Source organism: Squalius cephalus (assembly GCF_949319135.1).
Source record: "Squalius cephalus genome assembly, chromosome: 18".
Lineage (NCBI taxonomy): Eukaryota > Metazoa > Chordata > Actinopteri > Cypriniformes > Leuciscidae > Squalius > Squalius cephalus.
Genome location: NC_137139.1, coordinates 4,499,928 through 4,521,149, shown reverse-complemented (window position 1 = coordinate 4,521,149; position 21,222 = coordinate 4,499,928). Strand labels below are relative to the sequence as shown.

Genomic DNA, 21,222 nt, shown 5'->3' with positions numbered 1-21,222 from the left:
CCAAGTTTCGTGAGGGTGAAGTTGACTCCTATTTCACCGCATTTGAACGAGTGGCTGCTAATTTGAAGTGGCCAAAGGAGATGTGGGCCTTGTTACTGCAATGCACTTTAGTAGGGAAGGCCCAGGAGGTTTCTTCAGCTTTGCCCATAGAGCAGTCTTTGGACTATGATATTGTTAAATCTGCAGTACTCCGAACATATGAGCTGGTGCCTGAGGCCTACCGCCAGAAGTTTCGAAATTTGTCAAAAACAGTCAATCAGACATTTGTAGAATTTGCTAGAGAAAAGAAGACTCACTTTGAAAAATGGTGTCTGTCTAGCAAAGTTAGTAGTTTTGAACAGCTGCAGGAATTGCTTTTGTTGGAAGATTTCAAGCGTTGCATCCCAGAGAAAATTGTTGTTCACTTGAATGAAAAAAGGGTTGTTTCTTTGCAGGATGCAGCAGTTATTTGTGATGAATTTGTGTTGACACACAAACAGGTGTTTTCTTCACCACGTCCAACTAGGAATCTGTCTTTTAGGGATGAGAGTAGGGAGAGAGGCATGCCTAGAACTTTTTCTCACACGAACCGAAATGACATGCCGGTTGCTAGTGGTCGTAACCCTGTTGCTAAATTAAGTGGAGACGGGCGTGTATGCTTTTATTGTCTTGACCCTGGCCATTTAATTTCTGAGTGCAAGGCTTGGAAACAGAAAAGCTCTGCTGCCAAGACTAAAAGTGTAGCATTTGTTCAAAGTGTGTCCAGTTTTGATTCTCCACCTGAGTCCAAGGTATATGAACCTTTCATCTTGACCGGCTCTGTGTCTCTTTCTGCGGATTCTGACTATAAGCCTATCCAGATGTTGAGGGACACAGGATGTGCACAGTCTTTGATTCTGGAGAGCACTCTGTCCTTCTCATCTGAGTCATATACTGGTACAAGCGTTTTAATACAGGGTATTGAGTTGGGCTGTGTCAAAGTTCCGTTGCACCAAGTCCATTTAAAGTCTGGTCTTGTTGGAGGGCCTGTGAAGATAGCGGTTTGTTCTCAGTTACCAGTGAGGGGGATAGATCTTATTCTAGGAAATGATCTAGCTGGTGGTAAGGTTTTTCCCTGTCCTGTGGTAACGGATGTCCCTATTGCTTGTGGGCCCAGTGACATTGCAGAACAGTTTCCCTCTGTCTTTCCTATTTGTGCTGTGACTCGTGCTCAGGCACGCAAATATGACGATGTTGTTGAACTTTCAGACTCTTTCTTGATTTCTCAGAGTGAGCCGGTGGAAGTCAAACTGTCTATTGATCCTGAACTTTTTAAATCTGACCTTGACGTCCTGACTGATTCAGAGAAAATTCCTCTGACACTTGGTAGAGAACAGTTAGCTATGGCACAAAAGTCTGATCCCACTTTGTCTAACTGCATCAGTGCTGCCTATGCTGGTGAGAGAAGTCCTAAAACTAGAGTGGGATATTTCTGGGACAGGGATGTGCTAATGCGTAGGTGGAAGCGACAATATTCTGATGAGGATGAGTGGAGTGCAAGCTACCAAATTGTTCTTCCACAAGGTTATCGTAAACAAGTTCTTAAGTTGGCTCATGAAAATGCTTTGTCTGGCCATCTGGGCATAACAAAGACGTTCCGGCGGATTTCAAGGTACTTCTTTTGGCCTGGGTTAAAGTCTGCTGTGTCAGGCTTTGTTCGCTCCTGTCGTATTTGTCAGCTATCAGGTAAACCAAATCAGGTTATTTCTCCTGCTCCTTTGCAACCAATTCCTGTTGTCGGAGAACCTTTTGAGAGACTCCTTATTGATTGTGTGGGTCCATTGCCCAAATCAAAGTCAGGTTATCAGTACATACTAACATTGATGTGTGCTGCGACACGATATCCTGAAGCTGTTCCAATACGTACTCTTAAAGCTAAGGTTGTTGTTAATGAGCTTGTGAAGTTTTGCTCTACATTTGGGTTGCCTAAGATAATCCAATCTGATAGAGGCACCAATTTTACCTCTCATGTGTTCAGGCAGGTATTACGAGAACTGGGGGTGAAACATCAACTGTCAAGTGCCTATCACCCAGAGTCCCAGGGGGCACTTGAAAGGTTTCACCAAACCTTAAAATCCATGCTTCGTGCATACTGTCTTGATACAGGGAAAGACTGGGTAGAGGGATTGCCATTACTCATGTTTGCGATTAGAGAGACGGTTCAAGAGTCACTGGGTTTCAGCCCTGCGGAACTGGTCTTTGGACATACAGTACGGGGACCATTGAAGTTGTTGAGTGAGCAATTACTGTCTAAGACCACTTCACCAATGTCAGTGTTAGACTATGTCAGTTCTTTTCGGGAACGTCTGCACAGGGCATGCGAAGTCGCAAAAGAGCATCTTGTTAAAACCCAGTCTAAAATGAAAGCTCATTATGATAAGCAAAGTGTGGTGCGTAATTTTCAACCAGGTGAAAAAGTGCTTGTCCTCCTTCCTGTTCCTGGCTCAGCTTTGCAAGCAAAATTTTCTGGTCCATATGTTGTTGAGAAAAAGCTTGGTGACACAGACTATGTGATTAGTACCCCAGATCGTAAGAGAAAAACCCGGTTGTGTCACATAAATATGTTGAAAGCCTATGTAACAAGATCTATATCTCCAGACTCAATACCTAAACCTCTGTCTGTTTTGTCCACTAGTGTCAGGCAAACTGTGTATAATCCCGTGGAGGATGGCTTGGCTGATAGTGACGCTCATGGCATGACAATGCGTTTAAATAATTCCTCCATTTTGAGTGACTTGGAATCATATCTCTTGTATCTTCCTAAGGCACAGTGTGAAGATATTGTAAATCTGATCCACAGGTATCCTACTTTATTTTCTGATGTTCCGACGCAGACTACAGTGTTGAAACACGATATCGATGTGGGCGAGTGTAGGCCAATTAAGCAACATCCATATCGGCTCAACCCAATGAAGCGTGAATTAATGAGAAAAGAGGTAGATTATTTGTTACAACATGGTTTGGCCTTTCCCAGTCAAAGCCCATGGAGCTCACCCTGTATTTTAGTTCCAAAACCTGACTCAACGGTAAGATTTTGTACTGATTACCGTAGGGTTAATGATGTAACGAAACCAGACTCCTTCCCTCTGCCACGTATGGAGGACTGTGTAGATCGAGTAGGCTCTGCTCGTTACATTACTAAGCTTGATCTCCTAAAGGGGTATTGGCAGGTGCCTTTGACCCCACGGGCCTCTGAGATCTCTGCATTTGTCACCCCAGATAACTTCCTGCAATATTCTATTATGGCATTTGGGATGAGAAATGCCCCAGCAACTTTCCAACGCCTCATGCAGAGAGTTTTGTCAGGGGTGACCAATTGTGAGGTATACCTGGATGACTTGGTTATATACTCAATGTCTTGGGATGATCACGTAAATAGCTTGGAACTAGTTTTCAAAAGGTTGGCTGAATCATCATTGACCTTAAACTTAGCGAAGTGTGAATTTGCTAAAGCTATGGTCACTTATCTTGGTAAAGTGATTGGACAAGGGCAAGTTAGGCCAGTTGAGGCCAAAGTGTATGCCATTGTGGATTTTCCCACTCCAACCAACAAGAGAGAGCTCCGACGTTTCCTGGGGATGACTGGATATTACCGTGGGTTCTGTAGGAATTTTTCATCGGTAGTATCCCCACTGACAGACCTACTTAGTACGTCCAGAAAGTTTGTGTGGGGTCCTGAATGTGAACGGGCCTTTAATTCTGCAAAGATACTCCTTTGTAATGCACCAGTACTATCTGCTCCTAACTTTTCACTTCCTTTCAAGTTACAAGTGGATGCCAGTGCCTGTGGAGCTGGGGCTGTATTGCTGCAGGATGACGAATCTGGTGTTGAACACCCTGTAGGTTACTTCTCTAAAAAGTTTACGAAGAGTCAAAGAAAATATAGTACCATCGAGAAAGAAGCACTATCTCTGTTGTTGGCACTTCAGCCACGTTCCCAGACCAGCCGGGAGACATAGTCCCTCCAACGTGTCCTAGGTCTTCCCCGGGGTCTCCTCCCTCTCGCACCGGACGGTTTGCCAGAATCTCTTCGAGGCCGACCGGTAGTCCTTCTCCATGGCCTCACCGAACTCCTTCCAAGCCCGATTTTTTGCCTCCACAACCACCCGGGCTGCAGTCCGCTTGGCCTGTCGGTATCCGTCAGCTGCCTCAGGAGTCCCACAAGCCAGCCAGGCCCGATAGGACTCCTTCTTCAGCTTTACGGCATCCCTTACTTCTGGTGTCTACCACCGGGTTCGGGGATTGCCGCCTCGACTGGCACCGGAGACCTTATGGCCACAGCTCCAGGTGGCCACGTTGACAATGAAGGTGGAGAACATGGTCCACTCGGACTCAATATCTCCAGACTCCCTCAGGATCCGGTCGAAGCTCTGCCGGAGGTGGAAGTTGAAGATCTCTCTGACAGGGGATTCGGCCAAACATTCCCAACAGACCCTCACAGTACGTTTGGGTCTGCCGAGTCTGTCCAGCTTCCTCCCCCGCCATCGGATCCAACTCACCACCAGGTGGTAATCAGTTGACAGCTCCGCCCCTCTCTTCACCCGAGTGTCCAAGACATATGGCCAGAGGTCAGATGAAACGACCACAAAGTCGATCATCGACCTCCAGCCTAGGGTGTCCTGGTGCCATGTGCACTGATAGACACCCTTATGCTTGAACATGGTGTTCGTTATGGACAAGCTGTAACTAGCACAGAAGTCCAATAACAGAACACCACTCGGGTTCAGATCAGGGAGGCCGTTCCTCCCAATCACGCCAAGAAGGCCGGGTACTCTACACTGCCGTTTAGCCCATAGGCGCACACAACAGTGAGAGACATATCCCCGACCCGTAGGCGCAGGGAAACGACCCTCTCGTTCACCGGAGTGAACTCCAACACATGGAGGCTGAGCTAGGGGGCTATAAGCAAACCCACACCAGCCCGCCGTCTCTCACCATGGCTAACTCCAGAGTGGTGAAGAGTCCATCCTCTCTCAAGGAGTGTGGTTCCAGAAAAGCACGGGCCCTTACGGTCTCTCCTGCAGGTGGTGGGTCCACGGGAGGGTGGATCCACGGGAGGGCGGCCCCGCGTCGCTCCTTCGGGCTGAGCCCGGCCGGACCCCATGGGGGGAGGCCCGACCACCAGGCGCTTGCATACGAGCCAATTTCGTATTGTTTGTTTTGAAGTTTTTGATATGTTTGATATGTTTATAGATGATAGGTGATCTTGTAGTTTTGCTTTGTTTCTAGAGCAAATTTTGATGTATAGGGAGACAGGCAGAGGTTATAGTCACCTAGTAGAAATCAGGAAAATTTTTGCAATACTGCAGATGTTTGCAATATGTCAATTATATGAAAAATAGTACCAACTGGTGGAAAATAGTAAAAAGTAAATATTTTACCCCAAGGCTTGGTAATGACAGGGTATTTGAATAGAAATTATGATTTTATGATATTATGACAATGGGTTCAAAAATGGATATTTTAATGGGTTTAAATAGGATCAAATTTGTCCTTAACGCGCTATGTGTGATTTAAAAAAAAAAAAAAAAAAAAATCTGACATGGCACAAAAAATAAAAATGCACCAAATATAATGTTGCTGCTAATCATTGACATATTCAAGACTGTGATAATCCAAAGCTAAAGTTTTCTCTTTGCATTTAGTGTATGGAAAATAATTACATTTTTGTGTTTTTTCCTCTTATAGTAATTGATGGTATCGTCATCAAAACTGGAATTTAAAGGGTTAAAATCCTGAAATTAAATACATATTTGGTAGTTATGATGAGGACTGATGCTGGTTAAAAGATTTAACTCAGTGAAAGTGGAAAAAAAAAAAATATATATAATAGTTTTATGGCAGTGTTTAGAGTGGACATTTTTGTCCCTTAATGCACTCAATGTCGTAAATTATATAATGCAGCACAAGGGTTAAGGGAGTATATAAACAGACGTTTCAATATTAAATGTATTTTCTGATAATTTATATTTTTATATTTTTATAAGTTTTGACTGCAAATGTCACGTCCATAACACTGGAATTGCCCAATTTTAAATAACTTTATAGTTTTGCAAAAATCCACTAATGTATTGGTTTGACGCTTATGTTTTAATTGATCAGACATGATTGCAGATCACGTGCAGCTGACAGACTAACTTAACGGTTTATTGATCTATCTTACAGTATTTACAATATGGCTGAATAGATCTAACTATCGTTTCTGTGTTTTATCTGTTGTCTGTTCTGTGCAAGCTACATTTAGATCTTAAACCACTGAATATTAACGTTACATTACTTGAAATTGTTTGATTTTGATTTTTTTGGGAGGGAGTTTTTTCCCCATGCTAATTTCTTTGATTTTTATTGTGTATGTGTAATTATTTTCAGCACCATAATGTTGAAAAGGAAGACGAGGATACGGCCTGTTGATGATGCCAGGACACACATTCTGTCTTTGAGGGACAAGCCTGGGTTTATGGAACGATTTATCGATAGTAACAAAGGTATGGGACAGCATATTACACATTCATTTCTTAGTACTGATCGTTTGCATATGCTTACATGATAATCCATGTCTTTGTAGTTGGAAAATGATAAATTAGCATTGGTTTTGTAAAAGTGTCCACATTGTGTTAATAACCTGAATCATTAGGGGTGGGACGGTACACAGAAGTCACGGTTCGGTTCATACCTCGGTTCAGACATCACTGTACAATGGAGGGAAAAGCAAAACAAAAATGCAGAAGGCAATTTTTTTTATTGTGCATGTCTCAGGCTGTACCATAGTGTCATACAGTCTCTCCCCTGAGCTAGCTGCAACAGCCTGCCCTGAAGTGTGTAAAGTAAGATGTAAACAAAATAAGACAATCAGCTATAAAACTGAAAATATCTCTTATTTATGTCTAAATTAGTTGCTTAACGTACATTAACAACATGAGCCTACAATAGCAGACATAATCCCTTTAAATAAAAATAAATAGCCATGTTTTATAAAAAGGTTCACAAAACTAAATACAAATGTTTAGAAATTATGTAAGATAACGTTAATTTAGTTGTAGGTTACGTTCTCATATCCATTTTTTTTTTTCTAATGTTACAAAGAATAATCTGGTTTCCTGCTTTACACGATTCTTTTGTAGTGTGGTTTTGGTGTACTAAAGTGTTGTTGTAGGCTACTAAAATAAACATTCACGAGTTTACCTTACTTCTCACCGACTGATATTTTTCTAATGTTTGGACCTTTATTAAGGGAGTATATAAACAGACGTTTCAATATTAAATGCATTTTCTGATAATTTATATTTCAAGTTTTGACTGCAAATTAGGGCTGGTCCGAAAACCATTTTTTGAGCTTCGAAGCTTAGGTAGTAATGAACATCGAATATTCGAAGCTTCAGAGAGAGGGGGCTGAACATATTCTTCTCTCTAATAAAAGCAGGAATCTCTATGCATCGGTATGTCCGTTTGCATTTTTATTATTTCGAGAACCGTTCATCCAATCGACTTCACAAGGGAGTGCATGCAGTGTCGCATTTGGTGCAATATAGATAGACACGCGACACATTAAGAATTAATAAACTTTTAGTAAACTACTGAACAGCGCGAGGCAGGGAACGGACACTGCACTAGTGCTATAAAACGCACACACACAGGTCTGTTAAATTAAGCAATACTTTTAAGGTAGTCTAATATTTTTCTGACTAACAAATTACTGACACAGTAAAGGGTAGATTTAAATAAAGAAAAACGAAATTTAAATAAAGAAAAACGAAATTTAAATAAAGAAAAACGAAATTTAAATAAAGAAAAACGAAATTTAAATAAAGAAAAAACTAAATTTAAATAAAGAAAAACGAAATTTAAATAAAGAAAAACGAAATTAAGTTAACTTAAAAACGACATTAATTTAGATTGATAATAACGGGTAAAAAGGCTAATACATTTTGTTTCTATTATTCTATTCTATTTTCCACAATATCAAAGCAACGCAGCTTAACCCAAAACACAAGCTCAGGCATGCACTTCGGTCCATACACACTCCGCTGTTCTGCGCTCTAGCCAGAGAACACTCCCATTGCTGGAACACTTTTAGGCGTCGGTTCTATTTCTAGCATGCACGCGTTTTCCGCCTGGCTCGAGCCGCACCAGAGACACGTCTCACGCAGGCAGTGTGCAAACTCCAACCTGTTAACATGGGAGCCAAAATAAAAACGGACACGCCACACAGCTGAGACGCTCACGCCACGCAGCCAGTGTGTCACCGGCCTTATTCAAGCGCGAATGAGAACCGTTTCGCGGGGGATCCCAGGTGTGCAAAAAATAAATAAATAAATAAATATTCGAATATCAAATTTTCAAATCGAATACCAACCCACCGAACGAATATTCGGATATTCGAATATTCGGGTCCAGCCCTACTGCAAATGTCACGTCCATAACGCTGGAATTGCCCAATTTTAAATAATTTATCCTCAACTAGTTTTTTGGTGTAGGTCTACGTATTTTATTATGTTAACTTCAAATAATACTAATAGTGAGCTAATTTAAAGATGTTGTAGCCCTACATCTTACACATCACACTCCACTGTTATGGTGGCCATTTCAGTAGATTTACTCACTAACATTGTTGTGGAAACACAATAAGAATGGAAACTAAAATATGGTAGTATCCTATCCTGCTGCAGCGCACATTCTATCAGCTGCAGTTCTGGCGCCTCAGTCCCAATACTGTAAAACTCGACGTAGTATATCATTATATCATATAGGATAGTATAGTATAGTATCATATAGTATATCATTCACATCACATGTTAATGCAGCGGTAGAGTTACAGGACACTGCACTTATTCGCAATCACAAAACTTCATTATTTGCTCGTGCTTTAAAGCTTTGCCGGGTAAACATTTCATTGGCATTCTGTTCTGACAGGATGCACTTTTTCTGAGCGTGTACGCTCGAAGCGCGCGCACTGTCAAACAACGCCAAACTGGATTTTTGTTGGGTCAGACCCATCTGATAGCAATGGGGGGCCGAGACCTACATGGAGCTACATGAAAAAAATATGCACCAAACAAGCCACTTTGAAATTTTGCTGTTTTTTAAAAAATAATTGCGACTTTTTATCTCATAATTGCGAGTTTACATCTCGCAATTCTGACTTTATTTCTCAGAATTGCGTGAAATAAAGTCGCAATTGCGTGTTATAAAGTCAGAATTGCGTTAAATAGTCGCAGTTGCAAGATATAAAGTCAGAATTGCATGAAATAAAGTTACAATTGCGTGTTATAAAGTCAGAATTGTGTGAAATAAAGTCTCAATTGCGTGATATAAAGTCTGAATTCTGACTTTTAAACACATAATTGCGAGTTTATATCTCGCAATTCTGACATCTTTTCTCAGAATTGTGATATATAAAGTCCAGTTCTAAGGGGAAAAGGACGGACTTTTTTTTTAAGCCTCAGAACAGTTTATATCTCACAATTCTGACTTTATATCTCCCAATTGCGTATTATAAAGGCGTGATATAGCCTAAAGTCGCAATTGCGAGAAAAAAATTCAGAATTCTGACTTTATATCACGCAATTGCGACTTTATTTCATGCAATTCTGACTTTATATCTCGCAACTGTGAGAACTAAAGTCAGAATTGCGAGATATAAACTCGCAATTGTGAGATAAAAAGTCGCAATTATCTTTTAAAATGTTTTATTCTGTGGTGGAAACAAGCTTCCATATTCTCTCTCTCTCTCTCACACACACACACACACACACACACACACACACACACACACACACACACACACACACACACAGACGCACGCACGCACGCACACGATTTAGCTATTACATTTGTGTTGCAGTTATGAGGGGGTCCTTGGAATTTTTTCTACCCTATGAGGGGTCCCTATCTCCAGATAGTTTGAGAACCCCTGCCCTAAAGAACCCGCGTATCTAACAGTAGCTCCGCATGAGGTTTATTTATTTTTATACCGTGTATTCTCCATGTAAATTCATGCACCGAACCATGACGCCCGTACCGATTCGGTTCAATACGAATACATGTACCGTTCCACCCCTATGAATCATAGCTCCTCCAACTTCTGTTGATTATCAGGATGTCTGTCAATCCTTAAGTCTTTAATTTGTTAATGTACAAATAATGCCTTAATTAGCATTTCAATGTCTTTCAAAGTTTCAAAGATCTTAAAATGCTAAATTGCAATGAACCATGACGGGCAGCCCTCTGTGCGCACACACTCGAAGCGTGTGTACTGAAGTCTTCTGTCAGCGCTTAAGCACCCGCTTCAGTTCTTCTGCGCTTTACCAATTAAATACACACATTCATCTTAAATGAATGTAAAAAATTATTATCTATGCATAACTATGTGATCTCATATATGCATGATCTGTTTCTTAGAACTTTTTGTCTGATTTCTAGTAGCCAAAGCAGCAGACTTCTGTTCTAGAGACCAAAACATCCCTAACAGATCACTCTTCCCATGATGCCTCCAACAAAGATGCTGTCGTCACGCAGGTAAAGGAGTAATGTCGACTCTGTCATCACAATCTATTCTAGTCTTGCCCTCATGCTGCATGTCAAGCGCTCACACACACACATTTCTAGTCTAGGCCTTATGGGGCCCTCACACACACACACACACACACACAGGTTCGCGTTTAAAGTCTGTGTAGAGGGAATGGTGTCGTCTTAGCGGCCCCTGGTTTAATAACAAATGATCATTGCGACGGAAGCAAATCAATCAAAACTAACTTTAGATGGAAATAACTTAACTCTGCTGTAAAGCCGAAACAATCTCTGTTACCTTAAATTATACGCTTATCTCTGTAAAGCTGCTTTGAAACAATCTACATTGTTAAAAGCGCTATATAAATGAAGATGACTTGACTTGACTTGACTTGACTTGACTTGACACACACACACACACACACACACACACACACACACACACACACACACACACACGTTTCTAGTCTAGGCTTTATGGGCCCCTCCCCTCAAACGAATGAATTCACAGTTAAGCTCAAACACACACACATTTCCAGTCTAGGCCTTATGGGGCCCTCACACACACACACACACACATTTCTAGTCTAGGTTTTATGGGGCCCTCATGTATGGATCTCACTCTTAGTGATTTTACATCATTGGGACAACACCTGTCAATATTTAAACTAGTGTAATTGCAGGTGTAATTCAACACTTCTCAAGCTGCTGCATGATCAGAATGAGTATTTTGGATGTAATGCATTGCAACATCTTATTTGTTGCTGTGACACTTGCTGTTACCTCTAGAAAAGACGAGTGTATGCTCTTATATTTCAGCTGTGCTAGATGAGAAACTGTTTTCACATGAGCTAACTTTTGTTAACTTTGGTTTCTGTTGTTTTTTTTGTCTGATTTCCAGGAGCCAAAGCAGCAGACTTCTGTTCTAGAGACCAAAACATAGTGAGCCTGGTATTAGTTATTGAGGGTAGTACCCTTTAAAGGTTCTCTAAGAATGTGAAGTACTTTACTAGGGAGGTCACTGTAAGGAAAGATTCACACCGGTGAATAAACTTGCAATAACACCAGTATTACCAATAACAGTGGCGGTGGGTGCTTTTCACTTTCGATTTTGCAATCATGCGAACTTGTATTCGGAGTATTAAAATGGCTTTTAAATGTGTGCTCGCTTTTGAATTCTCGATCACGCGTACTGTCTATAGGGAGCTTCGGCAAGATAAGATATGTCAATGATGCTTAGGATCTGTTGCATACCAGCTACTTCGTCATCGTCTTATCAGTCATTTCTCCCTAAGGCCCGATATACTTCAAGCAAAATCGAAGAACGAACTGTGACGTCATTTCGAACAAAATCAGGCCAAAACAAAGTTTGTTTTGGGAGTTCAAAGCGAACTTTCCAGGAAAGTTCGCTTGGCTGGTAAACACCATCGTACTACCATTGGTCCGTGGCGATTGCATAATAGGTAGGTGTGCGTGGTAGTGATGAACTCTTGAGTACTCGCACATGACAGCGACGATCAATCATGAAAACGATGATCGCGATGTGACTAGTATTAAGTCTTTTTTTATTAAGGAAAGTTAAAAAGCACAGCATTGTCCATCTATAAATCGTTCTCTTTTAGAATAGTAGATAGTATTTGATAAGTAATAGAATAAAATTGAATAGAACAGAGTAGAAGTTTTTGACCTCAACATACTGAAGAAGAGGGCAGGTTTTATTGTTATAGTAGTCATTTTGTATACTCTTGACAGATTGCAGTTTCAGTTTTACAACTCATTCATATTCTATTACTTGCCATTTTAGAGACTGTTGACATGGATGGGTGTTCACAAGAAAAATTTGGTTATGAAAGATCTCTCATTTAAATTAGACAATTAAATGTAGGTGTTATTGCACAATCTTTATGGGATTCCACATATTTGGTTGTTGCATAAATTTAAACTAAAAGGTTATATTAATAGTTGACATGTTTTAGACATGCTGCCTGTTGCATGTGGGGAATGTTGACATTGTTTCCAGTTGATTGTGTGGCACAGTAAGCTCCACCACAGGTATAGTTATCCAAAGGTAGACGATCTCCTCAACATTCACATCCCATTGCTCCAGGGCTATTGCCACTGTAATGTGTTCTGTAAGTTGCTTTGGGGAGAAAGTATCTGTCAAGGGCATACATTTAAATTGTGTTCCCAGTGTGAGTGCAAGTCTGATTAAACCCAGCTCTCTCTACCACTGTATTGTAGAATTATGGAACCATGTGAAATTTTTTCAATTCGATTTGTTTATTTGTATAGCGCTTTTCACAATACATATCATCTGCAAGACTCGTGCCGTATACTGAAAATTTATAAACTTGTACTGTTGATCATTGCTTTTGGTCACCATGACACAAATGTTATGCATGATAGATCCTAATCCAGTCAGTGTTGCTTACAGTTAGTTTATATTTTGATTTATCTTTCTTTAATAAAATTTATTTTTTCTTTGCACTCAGATGACTTTATTCCAGAAGCACAGGAGACTGAAGTTGAGGACAGTGTGACATCCACACAAGAACCTACATCCACACAAGAACCTACTTCCACGCTGCATTCCCAATACCAGAGGAATTCGGCAAAAAAAGAGAGGTGAGCTTAGAAATGTTAAGTAGATTGATTGTCCCGTTCGTCTTGAAGACACAAGCTTTATTCTGAATTATATTATTTTATCAAATCTTTACTCTTGATCACTGCACATTGATAGCTGTCACAATAGGTATGTTTACACAGTCTAATATTCTGATTATAGTTGGTTTACAACCTCAAACAGAATGTTTTGTGATAAGTGCTCCAAATAAATATTGTTGAATAAAACTATTGAAATTCCATTGAATTATTGAGCGTAAGGTTTAAAGGGATAGTTTACCCAAAAATTTAAATTGTCATTTACTCACCTTCATGTTGTTCCAAACCTGTATGAGTTTCTTTCTTCTGCTGAACACAGAAGACGTTTTAAGGAATGTGGGTAACCAGACAGTTGATGGCACCACTGATTTCTATAGTATTTTTTTCCTACTTTGAACGTCAGACATCAACTGTCTGGTTACCCACATTCTTTAAAATGTCTTCTGTGTTCAGCAGAAGAAAGAAAATCATACAGGTTTGGAACAACATGTGGGTGAGTATATGATGACAGAATTTTTGGGTTAAACATTTTCATTATATGATCAAAAGGAAAATTGTACTATGTAAATGTATAACACTTTGCTTAGATTTCATTCTAAAAGTGTGGGATGCACAAAGGGAAGATTTTGCGTTCGCACAAAAGTTTTAATACATTCATCTGCATATCATTTCCATATGCATATTCCCATCGATGTGAGACTGCCATGTTTAACAGGACAATACATAAAATATGAGATACGGACTGTAAAAGTCATTGCTAATAATCAAGTATCCTTGTCTTGTTTTTAAAATAAAAATGACCATAAAACAAAGTACATTTGCCAAAATTGTATAAAATACTTTAAGTAGACGGTCTACTAATGCTGTAATGAGAGTTAGTTGACATGTAGGTGCATTGTTACTCCGTCAACAGAATGTCTAAAGGGACCATCAAAATAAAGTGCTACCATGCCTTTTACTGGTTTGCACTGATTTATTATTATTAGTCAATTTTTATTCAGAAACAAAGTAAAAGAGTACTTTTAGTCTCTGAACCAAGTCAATATGGCAATGAATGACCTGTGTGATCAATCCAATAGTCTTTCAGTTCAGGTTAAGGTTTAAAAATCCTAAACTTAAGACATTAACCTAAATTTAATAACATGTTCTTTTTATGTATACTTAGGTAAAGAAACTGCTGCCAAAAGAAGCTGGACAACAGATGAATGTGCGGCAGTAGAAAGGCACATAAGGAAATTCATTGTGAGGAGCCAAGTTCCAGGGAAAAAGGACTGTCAGCGCTGCGTTGATGCAGAAGCTCAAGCTTTAGGAAATTGAGACTGGAAGGCGGTCAAATACTTCATCAAAAATCGTATTTCTGCCATAAGAAGGAAAGTACAGGGAAATACAGGTAGCTCAACGTATTGGATGCCTTCCTACTAGCATTCACATCGGGACATGTGTTCTAAGTGTTTTCAACAAAGTTGACATTTAGTTTTTCATTGTATTATCCTCTTAAAGGGTTAGTTGTCATCATTTACTATCCTTTGTTATTCCAAACCCATAAGAAATTTGTTCATTTTTGGAACACAGATGAAAATATTTTGAATGAAACCTGAGAGATTTCTGTCCCTCCATTGTTCATCTTTCTAAACTTTCAAGCTTCAGAACATTTATAAAGTAGTAGTAATCCATGTGGTTTAATCCCAATTTTATGAAGTTATGTGAATGCACTCTCACTTAATCCACTCACTTAACATTCTCCACCAATTACAATAACAGTGAACTGGACTTTGCATTGATGCAGCACACTCAATTATACACATTTTCTGGTTAATAGGGATTCTGTTCAATGATTCAATGAGTTGTAAAACTGCAGTCTGTCAAGATTATACAAAATGACTACATAAATAGCTGAATAGACTAAAATTGTCTAGTTAGTCACATTATAACAATAAAACCTGCCCTCTTCTTCAGTATGTTGAGGTCAAATACTTCTACTCTGTTCTATTCAATTCTATTCTATTACTTATCAAATACTATCTACTATTCTAAAAGAGAACGATTTATAGATGGACAATGCTGTGCTTTTTAACTTTCCTTAATAATAAAAAAGACTTAATACCAGTCACATCAAGCTGAATTTCAGATTCTTCCCCTTGTATTCTCCTAGTCCTAGCCATCCCTGTTCCAGCGCTAGAAGAACTTTGCTTATTTTAGCTAGCTGGAGGGTGCCCTCTGGAAGGCGGTAGTGCTTTCTGTGGACCTCAATGTTATGCCCAAGGAAATCTGCCAATTGGTCAAGTTCTGTAGTCCTGAGATTCAGAACAGTCGACAGAGTAGCAATGTGTTTCCTATGTTTTGTTGAGGTTAGCGCTTTGGGATGTTTGATGTCATCACATTCATTCATAAACTGCCTAATGCAATCGAAACCCCTCAAGTAATGGACATAGAGCGGCAAAGCAAACAAGCATCCGTTTTCACTCAGTACTCCACATTCTTCTCGCTTTTCAGTCAGAGTATCAAGCGATTCTCTCATGACCGGGGTAAGGAGAACAGGGACTTTCCTCCCTCTCTTTCTTACTATGGCAATCCGAAACAAAATGTTTGCAAAGCTTCTGCTCCAGTGCTGTAAGGGCTAGTTTAACATCTTTGTGTGTTTCGGACAAACAAGATCCCCTTCAGCAAAACTGCACAGTTCATTCAATGACCAATACAATGCAGACAGTTACAGTTGGTGTCCTGCAGACTGAAGTAGTTCAGGCTGTGACCAAAATTTGAGGGCTCATTGATTTAGAAAAGTCTCTTTATTGTCTTTTTTTATGCCATGTTAATGGCTAAACTGATATAGATGTGTGCAGATTAATTTAGAGGATCTACATTATAATCTAAAAAAGTTTATATGGTAATCAAGGGCAAATAATGGAAGTAGTTGATGTTTTACAGATAGTGACTTTGGTCCCTTCTAAGATATAAAGATTAGAAATGTGTGTATCTGTGAAAGTGGACCCCACAACTCCTAAATGTTAAATCCAGGCCCCACAAGTGACACAAAAACGTATGTGCAAACAATTTTGTTTGAATTTTGTTATATTGAAGTGATATTTCTTATTAGGAATTTTTTGTTATCTTGCTTGATTTTTTTATAAGTCTGTAGAACCACTGGAAATGGTGGACCCCACAATTTGGCAAAAATCGGTGGTCCCCCTTATGGTAGGAAAACAAGTGTGTGTGTGTTTGTGTGTGTGTGTGTAAATGGCAATGAACTGGACTCCAGAGAGGTGAATAGCCCAGAGGACACAAACCATCATACACTGTCAAACTAAAACACACACACAAAAACACACACACACACAAAAAAAAAAAAACACTACAAAACTGATTTTTATCACAATTACTCACATAACAAAAGTATTAGAAGAAGTGTTAGGAAACATTCTCTGTATGATTTTATTTTAAAGCATTTTCACTATGCAATGTTTTTTTAATCTATCTATTACATACTAACTCTCACTTCTTACTTAGGCAGTCTCTTAAAAATATATTTCAAGGTTTTATGAAAAAGAGTTTATGGAGGTTTTATGATACTTGGTCCAGTTTGCTGATATTCTAACAGCATAGTGAATAAAAAAGATGTCAACTAACTTATACTTTTATAACCTGATGGCAAGAACAGAAATAGAGTGAAGGATGAGACAGAGTCAAGACAAGTCAAGTCACCTCTATTATTATAGCGCTTTTTACAATACAGATTGTTTCAAAGCAGCTTTACAGTGATAACAGGAAATTAATGCAACAAAGATTGAGAGAGATGTTTCTTTAGATGTCTGACTTACAGCCTCTTCTCTGTCTCAGCCTGCTGCTCATCCATGGCACCCAGATCTTCTCCAGAGGATTTTGTGTAAGTTCCATTTGTGAGCGATAGATATTTATTCTGTGTAAGATATATACAGGTGTGTATGATAAATGCACAAAGTGACCAGTCAAACTGATGTCTTCTCTAATGTAACCTTAGAACCTGTAATGTAATCTATGTGTAACCTTGTCCACTTTGAAGCAGATGTGTTTACACTGGTGAACCCTGGTAGAGGAGGCGCATCAAGCACCTGATTACACGTTACACACAACAGCCTATCAATATTCACTACAAAACAAGCATGATCTGAATATATTATGCAACTAATAATCATTAAAACAATTCCTCCTTTCTATCACCGAAAGGCAAAAGCCAATTAATCCAGAATACCCAGAAATGTGAATGACGTTGCTGACAACAAAAAAATAAATGAAATAAAATAAATAAATAAATAAATAGTACCTGGAGGATATTACAGTTTTTCTCGATTACTTAAACACTAGAACCAGGCTTTTGAACTAAAATTTCAAAACCATAATGCCATTTATCAAAAAGCACACCCATTTCACTAAACTATAAACACTATTCCCTGTTTTGACACATTTGTTGAACTGTCACTGAAAAACTCTACACACAAATCCCTTCATTTCTCATTGCCTACACCCTGTTGTCATGTATAAAGCACTAGCATTCAATATTGTTCACTCAAGTCAGCACAGCTTCAGCTCAGTTAGCACACAATTACCCAAGTGGAAACACTAAGAGTCAAAATTTAACACACATCAATCAGATCCTTCAATAGATATATAAAAGGGCACAAATCAGTTTATTGAGTTTTGGAACAATGGATCCAGAAAGACATGAAGGAAGAGATCGAGGAGGGATAAGAAGGAGGAGGAGGAGGACGAAGGGCAAGGGCAAGAAGACAAGCAGTCTCAGATGAAATTCAAGCCACTCTAGTTGCCCATGTCTTTGTCAATGGTATGACTATGAGGGAGGCTTGGCTACGAGTAAGGCCAAATTTGAGTCGCTTTACCGTCGCCTCGAAAACCTTCAGGGAGGTGTGGTGGCATACAAAATTCTATCACTGAATAAGAGACAAACATTTCCAATAGTCTTTGATGAGGTTTATTTTCTTGCAAGAAAAGGCCAGCAGTCGTACAGTCACACAGAGTGTCTGCAGAGTGTGACAGTGAAGGGAGGGTATCCTTTCTCCTTTATAGTCTTGACTCCCAGAATGTTATCTTTCTAGGCAAATGATGATATTTCAACCATACGTGGAACATTCTTAGACGTGTTCATCATATTGTCTCCTTGAGTGGAGGCCCTCCTGTCACGTCCCAACACTCTTTACCATTCCAATACAATTCCATATTAGAATAAGGTTTGTGTGTGCTCTTTTACTGTCATATGGTGGTCACACACATCTTACTGTAAGTAAATATAAAAAAATATTTAGAGGAGAGAATAAAAAAAAAAGTAAAACAGGGAAAAAAAATGTTGTTTTATTTTGTTGTGTGTGTGTTGTACTGTGTAGTACATGAATGAATAAAAATGTGCCAATGATCCCATAATAAAAATCCCATATATGAGACCGTACTGCTCAAAAGGTTAATCATGCGGTGCCCGAGTGCATTTGACCAGCATAAAATCGGCATATGGCAGTGAAACGTGAAAATCGGCCAATTCCGGTCACCAGCCGATCAATCGGTGCATCTCTAATCTGGACTGCAGGTCTTGGCCAGTCAAGCACATCCATTCTACAGTGTAGTGTCTACACTCACTCTGATGTATGAAGCCAGGCCTCATTCTGCACATGCTACATCAGAGTGTGTCTTGTCTTTCTTCCCAGGAAAGATCTCATCTTGATGGCAGTATATGTCTCTATTTTCTCCTCCACACCAACGGTACGTACCTTCACATATTTGCACTGCTGAAGTCCCATACAATGACAGATGTTTGCTCTTGCACCTATGAAGGTAAATCAGTAGCAAAACTCGAGAGCACGTAAATGTGAATTTGAGAACTTGTACAATAAATATTCGTACTTGTACATGAACATTTACACTCACAGCTCCAATGTGAAAACCTGTAAAATAAAAATCTGAAGTTGAATGTTGAAATTTGCACTCGCATTTACAATAGTCAATAGTCACAAACCTGTATTCTGAATCTGAAGCTGCAGACAAGTAGACACAAATGTGTAAAATGCCATTCACAGAAATACAATGACAGACACAAACTTGTAATATATATTTTGCGTTTAATCTTACGTTCACATTCGCAGTACTACCTCAAATAGGCACTTGCAACTTCTCAAATCTGTCACTGCAATTTCAAATTTCGTGCCTTGACTTTTGCTACTCTTTTCGCGATATATCAGGTGCAAAACTAACTTGTGCACTTGAAACTCAGAGGCGGTGAGAGAGAAAGGGGGGCGGGAGCGGGAGGTTCAAAGGAGCAGTTTTATTGGTTGGCAGCTAGCCAATGAAATGGGACTTCGATGATGTCACGAAACCCGTGTGCACTGAAATGCATTAGACTGATATTAAAAGAAATAAAAGATATTATCAAACTCAGTAAACACAATGCTTATAATGCATACTACAGAAAAGCAGATTTTTTTTGCAGGAAACGCTCTTGCGAACTGCAGATCTGCTCCGTATTAAGAGAGCCTGGATGGGTCAATTGTATCATTCCAAATTCTCTCAGAGAGCCCGTGGGGCCGCTATTATTATACACAGAAAGGTCATGTTTGAAGAGACTGTTGTAAAGTTTTTCTTTCTTCAAAGCAGAGACCAGGAGACAGTCGGGATCGCGTCCAACGGAAGTTATTCTTTATTGAGAACTCCTCCGTACGCGGCTGTAGAAACTTCCAACATGATCTGATCTAACATAACTTCACATGTTATCTTATAGGCATTTTAGGAGGAGGGACTTTTGGGGGTGGAGACAAATTCAAACAAAGCATGTAAATGAGTATACAGGTTAAGGTAACCTGCCCCAGACCCCAGCGTGTTTACCAGTATCAATTTAATCAGCATACCTATTCAAATGCTGATACTGGCCAGGAAACTCTGGTTCCACGGGCCATCCCAGAGCCATTTAAGACAAAGGGTGCGTCTTGGAGCTACTGGCTAAAACCATTAAAGACTCATTTAAAACACAATAGAGAAAACAGGGCTGGTAAGAGCTGTTGATACCATTATAACCTAACCTTAAAAGCTAAAATCAGTATTCTTCACTGTGATGTTATGTAAGGAAGCATATCTGAAAACATATTCTTAAATTTTAACCCTTCAAGACCCATACCATTTCCGACCCTAATGGTCGTTTTGTGATGGTCTCAGGTAAGCTTCATAATGTGCCAGTCGTTTTAGTTTCAATTTACGCCCCCAACTGGGATAATGACAAATTCTTTAAGGTTTTTTTAAGCCTTCCAAATGTGGACGATCATCATATAATTATTGGGGGGGATTTCAATCTGGTCCAGGATGTTTCACTTGATAGGTCTTCTTTTAAGCAATCTGTTTTATCCAAGTCGGCCAAAGTAATATCGGAATATGCCTCTCAGTTGGGACTCTCTGACCCCTGGAGATTGTCATGATCCTGCCTCTTTCTCTGTCTCCCTCTGCTGGTCACACACACACACACACACACACACACAGTTCACCATCACGCTCATTCCTCTCCACCTGTTCCTCATCTTCTCTCATTATATCGGCTTCTTCTACCCTCTCTTTCCTTGTCTTGTTGTCAGATTGTTTGTTGTCTCAGATGCACATTGACCTGAGTAATATTGCTATCCTGTCCTGTCCTGTCCTGTCCTGTCCTGTCCTGTACTGTCCTGTACTACAGAATAACTGTTTCTGCTGGAATTACTCTGTTCCCGTCGTTGTACACCCACAGAGAACTGAAGTTTTTTTACCTGCTCGGTGCTCGCCACCAGAATCCTGTTCTACCTGATTCACGAGGTCTGCTACTTCACCTGCTTTCAGTTCGTCCCTGCCACAGAGGAAGATTGTGTTCACGTAATTTACCAGTTTATGCTGGCATCTTCAGTTTGCTGTTTTGAACTTTCTTTTTGGGATTACCTGTGGTCAGACTACTGCTTCAATTAAAGAACTATGATTGTCACTTTCGCTTTTGAGTCCTCTCTTGCCACACCACAGAATCCTCAAGATAAATTTTTTTCGTACTTT

The 21,222-nt window shown here is 39.7% G+C and overlaps 1 protein-coding gene across 4 annotated transcripts in view; it reads right to left on the bottom strand.

Moving 5' to 3' along the window:
• Positions 1 to 17,237, bottom strand: part of LOC307146357 (6-phosphofructo-2-kinase/fructose-2,6-bisphosphatase) — a 67,006-nt gene extending 49,769 nt beyond the window's left edge. For 2 of the 4 annotated variants that reach the window (XR_013819088.1, XR_013819089.1), the window contains exon 1: positions 17,001 to 17,230. Coding sequence is in view for 2 of the 4 variants with exons in the window: in XM_079850279.1 (XP_079706405.1) it covers positions 17,001 to 17,076 (76 nt within the window). In the remaining 2 variants the exon portion in view is untranslated. Of the gene's footprint in view, positions 1 to 17,000 lie in introns of all 4 variants that reach the window. The other 2 variants (XM_079850279.1, XM_079850280.1) reach the window with 1 other exon arrangement.
• Positions 17,238 to 21,222: the final 3,985 nt, after the last annotated feature.